Below are 15,559 nucleotides of genomic sequence, written 5' to 3' on the forward strand. Positions count from 1 at the left end.
TGTTTATTACTCAGAAAAATGCGGCACGTCGTTTGATTGAGAAAGACTATATTTTTATGTGAAGGAATCGTGCAACTAGCAATCTAAGCGGCATAAGTAGACAATTTTGGATGAAGCTATAAACTTCAGTTCTTCCCTGTGGCCACGGATTTCTTCTTGTACTTGACGTAAACTCGTAAAAGTTAAATTTAATTCTTAAAATTTTGTTTGCGCGAAGAGCAAGTATGCTTTTTGAACCCATACGTCAGGCACAATTTATTAGAGTAGTATTTTCGGAAAAATATTTATAAATATCCACTAAAAGAAGTGTTTTATAGTACAGTTGTGAAAAAGTGACAAGACATAAATCCTCTTTCCAATTTACATACTTTACGGCTAAAAATAAATTGCCATTATTTTTAAAAAGGCCAGCTCGATATTTCGTCTGATGCATTTAATCACTTTTTACCTCGTTAAAAAGCAAAGCTTCTAAAACTAATTGAACCGGTGAGGTGGATCATTGTTTCTTTACTACATATTTTATCAAATCTTCATTAGTAAAGAAATTGGAATCCAAATTTAGTACTTTGTTCTTTCTAGCAATAATTCAGTTTAAAATCGATCCAAAAAACTATTCTTGACATAGCATTAAGGTCGTAACCTGAGCGCGGTGTTTACTCGAGCGATAATATCGCAGAGATGTGCGGACTGTTCAGTAGATTAGGTTCTAGAACATCAACTGAAACGACTAAATCAGAAACTATTGACGCGAAATAAATACATCTAAAATATGTTTAGAACTTTGACGTTATTGTGGAGGATTCGATAACACAAATCCTGTTCACTGAGTGAAACTTTTCCGGGACATGACAAGATTGCGACCTGCATGAATTAATGCCGTCAATAAATCATTCAAAATTAATCACACATCGGAGAAATTTCATTACAATGTACAAGTAGGCAAAGCATATTATGAGAGCGATTTGGTGGAAACAAATAATTACTATAAATAATTCAATTAAAACTTTCCACGTGTTTCTAGAACCGTACCAACATCAAACAAACTTGAATTTTGTCGCTTTAATAAAAAATGATTTCAGTTCGCATCCGACACATTCGAATTACAAGTAAATGGAGAAGCAGTGATCGTGCCTGTTTTTGAAAACAACGCAGATGAACTAAATCATGTACGACCATAAAACATGTAATCTAAACTCGTGCAGTAACAAATAGTCTTCTTATTATTCAACTTCTTATGGAATACGTGTTTTGAAACAAAAATATTTGCACCAAGATGTGATATTAATATTTCGCATTCCAGACGTATGACACTGGGGCACCGACCGCCCTTCAACAGATAATGAATTAAAGGAATGAAACAGACATCCATGTCATATTCGACTCAGCGGAGATAATTAAAATATGTTTGCTTTTGCAGGTTTATGACTGGGCGAACCCCTTTTTGTTTAAATGCATCGATGCGGAATCGCATCATCATTTGAGGAAACTGTCATTTACACTACATATTTGTGAGAAGCTTTCAAGTTTTCCAACTTCGCTAGTTGAAGCAACTCCTTTAATGGATAAAAGTTTTTTGTTTTCAAGCGAAGGGAGAACAGGACAAATAAATGTTGAGATGCGTGTATCAAATTTTTTATTCACGGAAGAAATAATTCTGTTAAGATTACTCGCAATTTCGGCGTTTCGAAACTCATGCAAATTAACGTTGATTTAGCACCGAGCAAATTTACGTTTTGTTACATGGACCAAAATAAACAACTGTCAGCATTGCGTTTTATAGCTATTTATTTGAGAAGGATATTAAGTAATTCATAATGAACGAGGACGTTAACGTCCGAGTTTTTTATGAATTAGTTAATATCCGTAGTAAATACAAAGCTTTATCGAAACATGTACGAATGAGGCAATGCTACCACCCAACAGTTCTGCAAATTTCCAATTTTTGACTTAATTTTTGAACGCGTTGAACAGCGAGAAAAGCATTTCCAAAGATATTTTATGTTACAGTTAATATAAATAAATGGAAATCTTCGGATTTTGGTCTTCGATGTTGCTTTAATTTTCGAAAATACATTGAATATTATGAATTAAGAGCCACTCTGCTATTATGAAACGGTAACTATGCTATTATGAAGCAGTAACTATGTTATTATGAATTATTTCTATCATCTCTATTATGAAGTTCTTTACATGTAAGCATAGAAACGTATTAGATACATCTTAATGTTCATGTTTCGATAAATATCATTATAACAAGGATTTTACTAGAATTAGATGTAAATCGACAGCAATTTTCTCGTGTTTTTTGAGCTCAAGTGCCAATATTTTTTTTTTAGTTTGAGAGAACATCTTTCTGATCGAGAATTAAACAAACAAAAACATTGAAAAGTTCTTCTCCATAAAACGCACAATCTTAACTTCGTTTTGTTAAAGGTCTCGTCCTAAGCTTTCACAGGCGTTTTCTCTTGTTTTATTAAACGCGTCAAAGCATGAAATTTTATTGAAACGTTGCGTAGACAGAAATTTATTATTTCTACTAATGATCCCAAAACAATGCTACTAAATAATTGTACTAAGTTGTTTACTCTATCCCTGGATGCAATTAAGGGAAAATCGATGTAATTTATAATGTAGAGCATTTTCATTATTCATTTTACAGTAAAATTCAATAAGGCAGATGTCAAGTATTGGGTTGCATTTCCAATTATTTTAATGCAGTAACCAGTCATGTGTCCAAATCGCCATCAATCATTAATTGGAGGTACTTTAAAATGCTTTTAAAACGTGCTAAAAAGCTTTAATAAGACAGGTGATTGGTTATAGATGAGTTTACCAAATGCTCTATAAAAATGCATCAACTGAACGAAATACATTTTAGTTTTTTTCAGTTTTGCTAAACAACTTGCAAAATCATGAAACTTTATAATTCACCGTTGAAAAGGTAATTAAATAAGTTAACAAACTACAGAAGTCGTCGGGAGAGTTAATTTTAAAGATATTTGAGAAAACTAATAAAAATTTCAAAAACAAACGGTTTTTAAAATTTTGAGTATCTGAAAAGTTCACCAATCAAGCATCAAACAATTTGAAAAATGAATAATATAAAAATGCAAGAGAATGGGTGTTTGAAAACCTCTTTAAATAGGAGAGCCAAAAGCCTTAGAAACTGAGAATCCTAAAAACTATGAATCTGAAATAAACATTTAGAATCTATAAATTATAAATGGTCTCTGAAAGGACAAATAAGAACAACCTGAGAATCTGAAAAAATCGACAATTTTAGAACTAAAAAGATAAACCGGAAACTCCGTTCTAGAATTTGCATATTTTGGGACTTGTGATTTAAATATTAATGTTTTTCTCACGAGAATTTACATGCGGTAACTCCAAAGGTAAAAAGTTACCAATCACTTCAAGTTCGCCAACCAACCAAACTTGCTTTACCAATTTAGAGTGACGTGATCTTTCAGACAAGCAATGACAGAGGTTATTTCATCCCGACAACTAATATCTAGAGTTGGATTTCTATTTGAATAAAATTTTTTTGAAAAGCGGATTTATTGTACAGACGCTGTCTCGATAAATCACCAGAAGGTAAGCTGCATGCTTTAATCTGACAGTTCAAAACTATTTTTACTATTCTTACCTAGAATGGTGAGTTGGACAGGTCTTCCAGTGACAACAAATCCGAAGGCATCTTCGGCTTCGCACTGCCACTTCCCATCATCCTCCAACCTAACATTGTCTATAAACAAATTCCCACTAGCGTCCACTAGGAACCTATGCCCGATAACACGTTTATTATTAGTGTTGTCTTTGAGAATCGTCTGCACAATTTGTCCGTCCTTCAGCCAAATACTTGTGCTAAAGTTTATATTGACTGCGCACTCCAGCATTAACTTGTCGTTTTGCTTGGAGTACATCTGGATAAACTCTGGTTTTGGAGAGTTGGGGCCGTATTCGTAGCTCAGATTCGTACGACTGTCAGCTCGGATTGAACGATGATGTGCACTTCCGGTGTGTGGATGGCGTGTGTGAGATTTTGTTTCCGCATGGCCTGAAACAGAATATTACGTCTGTTAGTTGGGTTGCGTGTTGACGGAGAGGATGGAATTCACAACTTTTCACAACGAGTTATGGGGGCTGTCGGCGAAACGTTTACGTTACGACTTGTAATGTATCGCCCTAGTGAACTGCACTCAATATTGAATGATGACCACATACGTGCGATAATGTTCCATTGCTTCATTCGTCTGGAAATTTTACCAAGCACCGACGGATGACCTACAGAATGACTCGCGGCCATTAATATCTTCCCACATCTTTGCTCTTGCAAACTCAAATCTACGTCTGAAACGTGAAGTTAATCTTCCGATTAACCTCGATTTCTGGAGAGGCGCTTATTGAAACGTATACTTTAATGAAAATTTCTAGGAAATTGTGCGAGACGAGACTAATAAGGTTTCACTACAATTTCCCTCTTAATTTTTACTTCTATGATATAAATCTCACACGTAATTCTTGATTATGAACAAACATGCTGTTATAGTCATAAATGATAAAAGCTTTTCATTCCCGTTTTATTGTCTAATATCCCTGTACATATTTTTTCATAAAACTCGAAAATGAGTATAAACTACTTAGATACTTAAAATTTAGCTGGTTGCGCCAGTTATGTGTTGTAAAATTTCATGTAAATTATGAGTAGCTAGTTAATAATAATAAAAGTAGAAAATTTAGGGGTTGTACCATAAGCTCCCTTATGTATGCTCATGATGTTGTGTTACTTGTTAGGATAAACAGGGATAGAGAGACATGTCTGAAAAATAAATGATGCAACGTAGACAGAAATGAGGCTGAAAAAATGCCAAACGGCTTACGAAATTATTACGCATGAAAAATGTAGATTCTGAAAAATGGAGCTCCTATTTTGAATTTTTCAAACAGACAGCCATGAAATAATGAACGCATAATTCAAAAAACTGAATTTTAGAGTTTTCAGGATCTAAAAAAATGAAAGATTTGAGTAATACACAGAATTCTTTAAAAACAAACAGTTAAAATCACAGAATAATAGTTTTAACAATTATTCAACGAATATTTTAAAAAAGTCACATTTTAAAGAAATGTGGCAATAATATAAAAAAAACATGAAATTCAAAAAGTTGCAGTGGATATAAAAGTTTTAAAAAAACGAAGTATCAAACAAAAAAATAATGAAATGATTAATAAAGGAGGTCCCAAAATATTTGGCTTTTAGATCATTTCTTACATGGTTTGGGCCGTACCTTCGAATTTTATACTTTTTTGTTTTCTTCTGTTTTTCTGATTTTTTATTGAAATCATTTATTTTACCTTCAAAATTAAAAAGCTGCGAAAATAAGCTTTTAAATTGAGGGGTTTGAATAATTATTTGATAATTCTCAATGTACTTTAGATTTAAAAACCATCGACAATTTGAATAATCTCTGCGATAGTTTTGATTTTATAATCCAGGTGCGTATTTTGGCGATATTTTTGTAAATTTGTTAGGATATTATCCGCCCTTCATTCGATAGGATGCAAATAAATCGCAAACCATTGTATCGGCACAGAATTAATTGGAAAAAAATGTTAAACTGCTTATTGAGCACGTAGATATTAACGAATCCAATTGTATTGTTCCACAAAAAATGTTTTTAACTGTATCCTATCTTCAAATCGAAATCTGATGTCGTAATTTTCCAAAACCGCAGATTCCGGATAAAAAAGCAATAACAATATTTCTAGTCGACATTTGAATACTTTTCCCAATAAAATACGATAGAAAAGTCTATTTTGGTGGAACGTGTGGGCTTTTGTGAAATTTAACAATTTCCTCCGTTGCTATTGATTTTTTCTTTTATCGCCGAAAGGGAATAATTTCTTGCAGATTCAGTTTTATGGCGACGCTCCGTAAAAGAAATTCTCGGTTCGAATCCGGCGTAATAAACTTAAAAATATTTTATAGTTTCGCTTTATATTAAATTAAACGGCTTGAGAAAGCCAACAACGCTTTAACTGGTGCAAAAAGCTTGTGGCATAACTTGTTTAATGTGGACAATGAAAACCACTTAATGGAATCGATTTTGTAGCGACGATTTAATTAAAAAGTAAATGTGCCGGGAAGATTAAATTTCCCTAGGAGAACAGCACATGAATGCGGTTTTCTATTAAATAAGACCTCGCCAAATTAAAAATAACATCCATTTCTGATTGTAACATTATGATCCCGTCTGTATTCCTTCGAAACAAGCTATTTAGAGCGATTGTAACGGAACTTTAAATTTATCGAATGAAGTGAAACTCGACGTGAAGGGAAATGTATAAAATTGAAGATAATATAGCCTCTAGAGGCTTGTTTGCACAGGCTTGGATTTATCCCAATTGTTTTCGGAATTGGCGATATCAATCTTTTAAAAACAACTAAGTTTACTTGCAGTCGTTTGTTCACCTTCCTTTGGGTATAAGAACTCATTATCGGTGTTATTGTATCATTCGTCTTTTCTTCCTATTCGTAAACAAAACGACATATTTTGAAACGGGTTCATACTATCAAAATCAAACAGCGGCTGTTCAATTAAAATAATTAACATTTGGTGGATGCGCCGGATGAAATTTTTTATGTTTTGATCTTTGGTTTGGCTGTTCGAACATTTCAATTAATTATTCGTGAAAACCGGATCAGCTCCGTTAATTACGAGCTGAATATACACGCGAAGATTGCGTATCTCCTTTTATTATTTATGATTCAATAGATCAAACCCACCGCAGGAACCATCTCGTCTGATTAAAAACTGTTGAAATCCGTCCGACGAATTAAAGCACGCAATAAAGAGCGTGTAAGCGAATACAACATCCATAATACCGAGAGCCAGAGAACGGATACAGGCTTGAATGTAAAGAGTACTTAATCAATTCACTGTCAAATGTAATGCTGACTGCTCGTATATCAAAGCCCGAAATTAATGAGTACGACAGCTGAAGCCATCAGTATTGGAATAAATTCCTATTTTATCATGTAAATTCGTAATTGACTGTCACTTCATTAACGAACTCTTTAAAAACGTAATGAGCGTCTTCAACAGTTGCAACGAAACGTCTCACTCTCAAAATTTAATTCACCACCGCTCCGAAAAAAAATTAAATAAAAAAAACGAAATAAGATCATCTAGTTCTTCGAGGAAGTAATTTCGTTCGAGCGATTTTTCTCGTTCGGCCGTTATAACGATTGCTGTTTTAATGCGGAGTTTAAACTAATTGGAAATTTCGTAGAGTGTGCAACAAATTATAATGGAACGGACCAGAGAACTATTGTTATTTAAATTTTAATGGATAGATTTATTCGTTTTGTTACATTATGAAAACGAGCCATATTGAAACGACAAATTGATTATATGATCAGGAAAAATTGCCACTGTTTACCAAATGTATCACAGCGTAATGTGATTTATGAGTGTGACATTGTACAAAATATGTAACTAATGTAACAGCTTTATTTAACAGGATTTTTGAACACTGAAAGCTATTTAGAACAGGATTCAAATTTTCAAGTTTGTTTAGCATGCGGAAGGAGCATATCCTCGACTTAAATAATTGAGAATGTTAAGCAGAATCTCAGGAACGTGCTGACCAAGATAAAAGTTTATTTTCATTTTCTTTTTATAGTGTTGTTCAAACTGCAATCGATTTTCCATCATTTATACACATAAAAGGATCTATTTTACAAATGATATAATCTGTTCACACATTAAGAATATAAAAGGAGTACTTTGATTCACGCACACACAACACGCAGGGCTGAATAATTAATTATCGACGGTTCTCGTTAAAAGGTTTTGAATTTTTGTTTTAATACGAGCTTAACACAGTAATAAAACACATGTGTTTTTAAATTAACGGGCATTTACCCAAATTAAATTAGTATTACATTTTCATAAAGCAACACATGGAGACTGGACGTTTCATTTTAATCCATTACCGCCCAAATTATGTAATTTTAATGAAATATTAAAAAATGGTGGATGCGCCAAGACCAGCAAGTTTTTGTTAGCTCTAGGATTTAGAATAAAAGACGGAAAACCTGCGCACCATAAAGTTTTTTGCAGTCTTGCCGTAAGATGGATGGCAGATCGGAAAATATTTCACGATTGATGCCTTAGAAGTCGCTAAACGTCGTACGTACCGCGCTTTTACCCCATTTTCGTTATCCGAATCGGTTGAGTTATTGTTCCATTTATTTAGTATTTCCTCGGCTCAGCGATGCAATAGCGCTCGGTTTCGTATAAATTATTCCAAGGTAGATGACAGGCGACGGAATGATTGTGTACAATATCTAATGTTCTCAGTAATTAAAATAGATGTGATTAATTTTCTTCCAGTTACCCGTAAACAAATCCTAACGCAATTTATAATTACAGTAAATCTTGTCTTTCAAAGATGTTCAAGAAAAAAACTCCCATCACGTTCGATCCAGGAACTGCAGAACCTATCGTGATGCATATCACGTTGGTCCCTATACGTGCCTATTTACGATTTGTGAAACGTAAATACGTCTGAACGAATTAATCAAAACGTTTAAAGACAGTTCCGTTTGATAAATTTGAAAATAATTCTATAACGGGCACGAAAATTTGATATGTCATATTTTCGTGTTTGCTAAAATACGTGGTGATATACGCACAGCGTTATTTTGTTTGTTGTGATATCCTTCACATAAATCATTTTATTTTATACGCTTTGAGATCTCTTCTTTCTGTACTTTTTGTATTTTAAAATGCGAAAATGCTGATAGACAACTTCAGACTACTTGATCACTTTGAGTGCTGTCATTCAAATTCCTTAGGCGCACGCAGATTCAATTGAATCTGACAAAAAAGATAACCGTTTTGCGGGGAACAAGAAAAACTTATTGCTCATAATTGGGCTCTTATTTGTCGTGATGGCTAAAGGTTCTGTAGTAGAATATTGTGGATCAGTTATTTTAAGTTTGTTTGAGACTTTTTAAAAAGTCCAAATAATTTTTTTTTAATTTGTCCCGAATTTTTTTCAAATTCAAATTTAGAGTTTTCACTTCAATTTCACAGTTTAATTTAGAATATCAAATTTTTATTTTTCCAGATTTTTATCTTGTTAGTCTGCAATGTCCAAGAGTGTTTGTCAAGTTCTCTGTTTTATTGTTTACAACATTCTAATTCACAAATTAAAAATTAATTAATCGAAATAATTGAAAAGATTTAAATTGAAAAAAAGCCCTGATGAATTAGAAAATGTCGAACGGCGAAGGAAAATGTTCTAAAAGATCTAAATAATTTTTAACATCATATAAATAACACTAACTTGATTCTATTTTTAATATTAATTAATATAAAGGACTAAAACTATATCAAATTTCTGTGATCGATATCTCGCTTATTTTTCGAGCAAACTTATGTTGTTAGGGCTCATTTTACGCCGAATTTTGCGTAAATTCCAAATCCGTGCTCAAAATCCACGTACAACAACAAATAACTGAGTTATGGCTGTTCAAAGTTTCGGATATTTGATTTTATTTTTTTAAATTTTTAAAGCCAAATTTCTCCGAAACTACAGATTTTTAGAAACGGTTTGCGCCATCGTTTTTTTTTCGTTTTTTTTTACTTTAAAGTTTGTCCTCAAATACCCAAAATTCAATGGACAATTTTTTCGCAAAAAAATTTTCGACTCATGCAAGAAATTTTTTCAATTTTTAGTTTTTTAACCGCCCTTCTAAACTATTTAAGATGAGGATCTGAGGTTGGGCCAGCTGATAGACTTTGAGCTGCTCTTCCGATTAATGTATAACTTAAAGGTATTAAACGCCGTTTTGTAAACGACGACAGATCTAAAGAAACTTTTTTCCCCATCGTTTTATTTATTATTATTTTTTAATATTTTTTGCATTTTGTTGCAATAGCATGATGCCTAAGTAATGTGATTATATTATAGTTTTTTGCGTTCTTTGGTCATGATTTTGTTTCTAAAAATAGTTTGTCTTCAACTAAAGACGATAGGAAGTCACACAAATATATTTCAAACTAGAATTCAATTACTGTCGTTACGTCATTCATTTAATCGATTGCGATATTCAATTAATTTTGTCAAAGCCTGCATAAATATAATCCAAACATTTTATTAACGATTTTAAATTATGGACACCGCTAGAACGCTAGAGTTGGTGGTACTAGTTTAAATATTTTAAAGTGCAGTAGAAAATATTCGCTCTCATTATCCTGCCCCTATAAATTTTTTAAAGCTGACCTGTACGAAAGCATAAATTTGTAAAAACTAATCAGTGCATTTGGTATTTTTAATTCGTTCCCATTTAATAATCATGGAAATAATCTAAAAATTACTTAGAACAATGTGTGCCACAAATAGAGGTCTATCACTTTTCGATCTAAAGTTGCTTTCCATTCTCCACCGTATTTTAAAAAGCATTAATTGTTGGCGTGGCATGTCACGCTCGTAAAATTCATTGCGTGTTTTGTAAATTTAAATTAGCCACAGTGCTTCTCCTCGGAGTAAATGTAGCGTGGAACTTGGAACAGTAAGCATTAGTTTATACTGAAAAACATTCAACTCCTTTCTATTCCGTTCTCGTAATTAATTTTTTTAAGTGCAATTTCGGTCATTAGGCAAAACTCGTGTAATAAAAAGCATTTCACTTTTGAGTTTGCAAAGTTGTTTATATTTGTTTGAAAAGGCCTTGGAAGTGAAAAACGTGCGCCAGGAAATATTATTGGTGTCTAAATGAAGTTATTATGCTTGAAGTATTGTGTTTGAAGGAAGTGTGTGCTTGACAAATGCAGGCTATTCAAAGAGAGACAATTTCAGTTCGTCGAGATAAATTACGAGTGAGTGTGAGGGCCAAAGTTGAGGGTTTCGCGAATAACAGCACTTCTCTGGATATTAAAATGAACAGCGGTGGTTCAGTGATTGGCCATTCGAATGAACTTAATGTCTATCGATTTCTATAAAGTACCAAGATAAGAACAGAAATGTTAATGTTCCTTCTAAAATATTCGAGGGATGGGTACCTCGAGCATCGATTCTAAGGGAAATTATTACGTATAAATGAAAAGTATTCAAATTAGACCCGACTCAGATGAGGAAATGATAACATTCTGATTTGTTCTTAATGAATATTTCGAATAATTTCAATTTCTCGAGGGCGAAACAATAAATTTAGACGACGACAGCGCTTCGTGATAGCGTCACAAAGCCGTATCTCTATAATGTAATTAATAAAGTTTATCAGTATTAAATTTTCCCATCCATTTATTCAAAGCTTACTGTATAAGCCCCGACTAAATTACAAAAAGCTCCTTTATTCTTTAATTTAACCAATTGGTCTTTTTGTGGCTCGGGGCAACGTTCTTATTTGGTCACGGGATACTATAATCTCTTTTGAGCATGCTTCAGTCTGCTTTTTGTACATTCTCTTTCTTGTTAAAGGAATTTTTGATAATGTGCTCTCTTGCTGTAGAATTAATAAAGGGGATTAACTTTTTCTGTTCGCCACAAAACGTTATCTAAGGATATCACAAAATTACAATTTACAAACAAAACACACATTATTATCGCCTAAAAACAAATCTTCGTACTTTTTACTCAAAATTGGTGCCATTAAGGAATGAAATCCCCTGAAGCTGCCAGGGAACTAATAAAATATAAACAACTTAGAAAACCGAATAAAAGTCATTTGTATAAAGAACTTCGCTCAGTATCTCTGAAGTTTGCAAGAAAGCCGCCGCAAGGCAACGAAATAATTTATTGAATTTTTTATTTAGTCTAGGTAACTAATTTGTCTGCCTCACTTTGAAGACTCATTAAATTTATTTCTAATTTTTGTCTCCTTATTAGTAGACGGTGTGCAAATAGAAATAAGAAACTCTCTCAGTACGTATTTAAATAAATAATAATTCTCTTGAGCGCACTTCTTGTTTGTGCTCCGCCGCCATTCATGCGTCAAGGTAAACACATGACGCGGTGCAACTAGGACAGTAAAGATAATATACAATAAAGGTTACATGAGTCACCAGTGTGCAATTTAACTGGTACGAATGCGTATCGAGGGATCAAGTTTTTAAATGCACTAGGTATACTACATCATGATGTTGCCATAAATAATCCTCTTTAGACTAGTTCATTACGAGTGAAGTGTTTCATTAATTTCATTCCATGTATTGTTCCAAGAGGTTTGCAATTAAAAAAATAATTCCGCCGATAACAGTCTTTTAGAAGATTAAACGCAAGTCTTCTTACATGCTGTAATTGGATAGAGCCGAATGTTTTGACCTAATGGCGATCAATAAGGTGCTGAGAGTATGAAAACGTTTAATTACCGGTTTATCTAGTTTATGAAATCCATTATTATTATTTCAAGAGTTAATATGAGAGCGCTGTGCTGTCGGTTTGATATGAATTTATGAAGTTTCTTTCTAAAAAAAATATACTCCATATGTGACACTGGATTTATTACAAAGCGTGAAATATAACTGTCTATATGGTTGCGAAAATAAAGCAGCGTGGCTTTTATATCGCAAGCATAATCTCCAGATTTGTTTCTTCGAATTATAGAATTTTGTAGGAAAATTCTACTTTGATCGCATAATTTTTGTGGTCAACACAGAGCTGCTAATTAAAAATGAAAATGGAAATTTCACGCTATGATTTATTTCTCTGTGCAAAAGGAAAGGCTTGTAATATTACTCGGTTTGCTCAAATGGACACTCTACAGTTTTAACAGTTTAATACTTTCCGACTAGTCGTCAAATGCAGGCTGAAAAGGTACTAAAAATAGGTTCCCGGATTTCAGATTTTATCTGGGTTTCTAGTTGGATTTACATACTGTTTTATAGGAGTATTACATAAAGAATTTAATTTCAGATTTTATTAGTTTAATTCAAATAATAATAAAATGGACTGCAAAACTCTGCACATAATACATTTATTTAGAAGCTTACAAATAAACGGTTTATATGCTATTAAAAGTCCGAAGAAACATAAACATTCTGAAGCATTCAGACGAACTAAAAACTCAGAAATTGCTCCAGTTGCAAAAATTTGGAGCTTGGAGACGACGTTGTAAATCTGAGTCATTCTAAAAACATATTAAATACAAATTATTGGAGTTAAAAATGTGCAGAATTAAACAAAATAGTCCTCGACTTATACGAGAAATTCAAGATTTAACCCAAAAGATTTTTGAATATTAATTTTGCAATAATAAGATTCGTAAATTTTGATACATATTTTATCAATCAGAAAAAACTGGGCACTCAAAAAAAAACAGAAATTGGGGGAACCCTAAAAATAATAATTTCATTTTATTATTTAAGGGCAAGTCATATAACCGAAATTGCACCTAAACTATTTTAAAATGCCTGAACCGAAATTGGAGATTTCTTCTAGATCTAAGAAATCTAGCCACTAAAACAACAAGAGTATTTCGTTGTGGCCACCACAACTATTTTTGCACACTAAAGAAAATTTATTTGAAAGCATTGAATTGGCTAGTTTCCTTCGAAAGTAGAACGCTACCCGTTATAAAAATGCACTTCCAATTCACATTTCCAGAAGAAAGGGTAAATCTTAATCAATAAAAAATTTCCATATACGTCTGTATTTTTCCTAAAAGGTCAGCAAAACCCAAATTGTCCTAACCGTGATTGTCAATTTGTTAAAATGTCTGTGCGAACCGTAAACAGAGAAGTGCTAAATACCCATGGCAACATTTTGTGCGCCAGCGAGGCCGCAATCGCCACATAGCATTGAAAGTATCAATGTATTTTCCCCCCACATCTATTCAGCTCTAATCGAAATGTTCCTCTAAAAAACAAACTACACGTCTTCAGTGCTTAGCTCCTTTTATTTGATTCAAGTAAGTGCTTTGTATAGAAGGAAATGGAGCAGTGTCGAATGGACACGTGTCTAGACCATTGAAAAGGGTAGTTGGGTTTCAATCCCCCTTTTGTTTGACCGGTCTGTGCGCACTGAAGGGACGCCTGGTATGCACCAACACTTTGTCTTGTACGATTCATTTATTAGAAAGAGTGATGAAAGGTAATTATTAGTTTTCCGCAATAATTAAACTCCACCAAGTCACGAAACTACCATTTCTGAATATCGATAAAGGTGTTCTTTTCGCCGATTCGAATATACTCTCAAAAGTTTAATTAATTTTGTCACGACTAAGTGTCGCCGATAAACTTTGAAACGTATATCTAGACTTTGAAGGAAATTTTCATTAAAAAGATTCCAGCCATATTTCGCTTATGGGAATCACAATGTAAAGTAAAATTTACAATGTGTTGCTCTTTTGGTGGACAGTTTTTCTGGAACTTTTGAAGCTCCATATCTCCGGAAGTATGACATATAGAAAGATGCTGCTTTCACTAGTCTATACGCCTGCTTACTGAAGATTTAATTGCTTGAAATAAAACTTTTATGAAGCAAAAACGTAAAACAACCAGAAGTCTTAATTATAAATGGGATTAGTAATGTTAATCGTTATAACAGAAATGTTAAACAATGATTTTCTTGTTTCAGCTCGTAAATTAGAGCACGTTCAAGCAACAAATTGCATGCATTCTTTCGTGTTATTCTTTTGTGAGTCTTTGACATTTACCGTATTTCTTAATAATTCAACAACGTGTTTTTGTTTCTTCTTTTGTCAAATTTTCTTATTTATGATCACGGCTTCGTTTTTTATTTATAACTTGACCATAATTAGCTTATGATTTATGAAAGTGAGCCCAATGGTATCTTACGAATTCAAACTTATTGTTAAACCTCTACATTGAATCTATTCATATAATAATAGGAGCACATGTACGTGTAATATGGGTGGGTACGTTATTATGCCGAAGGCTACTGACTGTGTCCATGTTCATTTCCATTGTCCTTCAGAATTAGGATTAATCTAGCTCCTGTCTTATGATTAATCAAGCCGGTGATTGCATGTAGTAACTTTAGATAGATAAAGGCTTGTAATTATCAATTAAGTAATTAGTTCCCAGTAATTATAACAATAATGATCAATCATTCAACTAGTTAGAGGTAAGACGTACCTACAATTATTGATTGATCTCTAAACGTGCAAGTTTGGAAAGACAATACAATTGCGAGCCTTCTTGTTCCCATGAATAGTGGTTTTATGTCGGAGGACACGCTCCAAGTCATTAAATTAAGCACGAGCTTGCCTAAAATAACTGTCATAAATTAAACTCCAATAAAACACGCGTTTAGTAGGAAAGTGCTGTTTAACAGCACACCTCACATAGAGGTCTAATTATCTTCTGAAGTAACCTAATTTATGTTACAACTTGATATATTCATTGTTGTTAGTAATCCCGAGTTACAGCTTCTTGTTGGCAGCAGAGTGTGCAACCAACAGCAAATGGCAGCCAACTCTTGGAAATGGAGAGGAATTGCGGTAATATGGTTGAATTTCTATTCAGCAATTTCGTTCGAATGGTTGTCTTGGCTGCCTTTAATGTATGTGTTTGAGTGCGAGAAA

General features: G+C 33.2%; 1 protein-coding gene across 2 annotated transcripts in view; it reads right to left on the reverse strand.

Annotated features, from left to right (window-relative positions):
- The window catches only part of tei (irregular chiasm C-roughest protein teiresias), a 103,701-nt gene that overhangs the window by 41,774 nt on the left and 46,368 nt on the right, over positions 1-15,559 (reverse strand). For both annotated transcript variants that reach the window (XM_088029989.1, XM_088029988.1), the window contains exon 3: positions 3,647-4,057. In XM_088029989.1, the coding sequence (XP_087886115.1) occupies positions 3,647-4,057 (411 nt within the window). The remainder of the gene's footprint in view (positions 1-3,646; positions 4,058-15,559) is intronic.

The sequence above is a fragment of the Gnatocerus cornutus genome, chromosome 2 (genome assembly GCF_029298725.1).
Source record: "Gnatocerus cornutus isolate USDA-ARS CGAHR chromosome 2, icGnaCorn1.1, whole genome shotgun sequence".
NCBI classification, from domain to species: Eukaryota; Metazoa; Arthropoda; class Insecta; order Coleoptera; family Tenebrionidae; genus Gnatocerus; species Gnatocerus cornutus.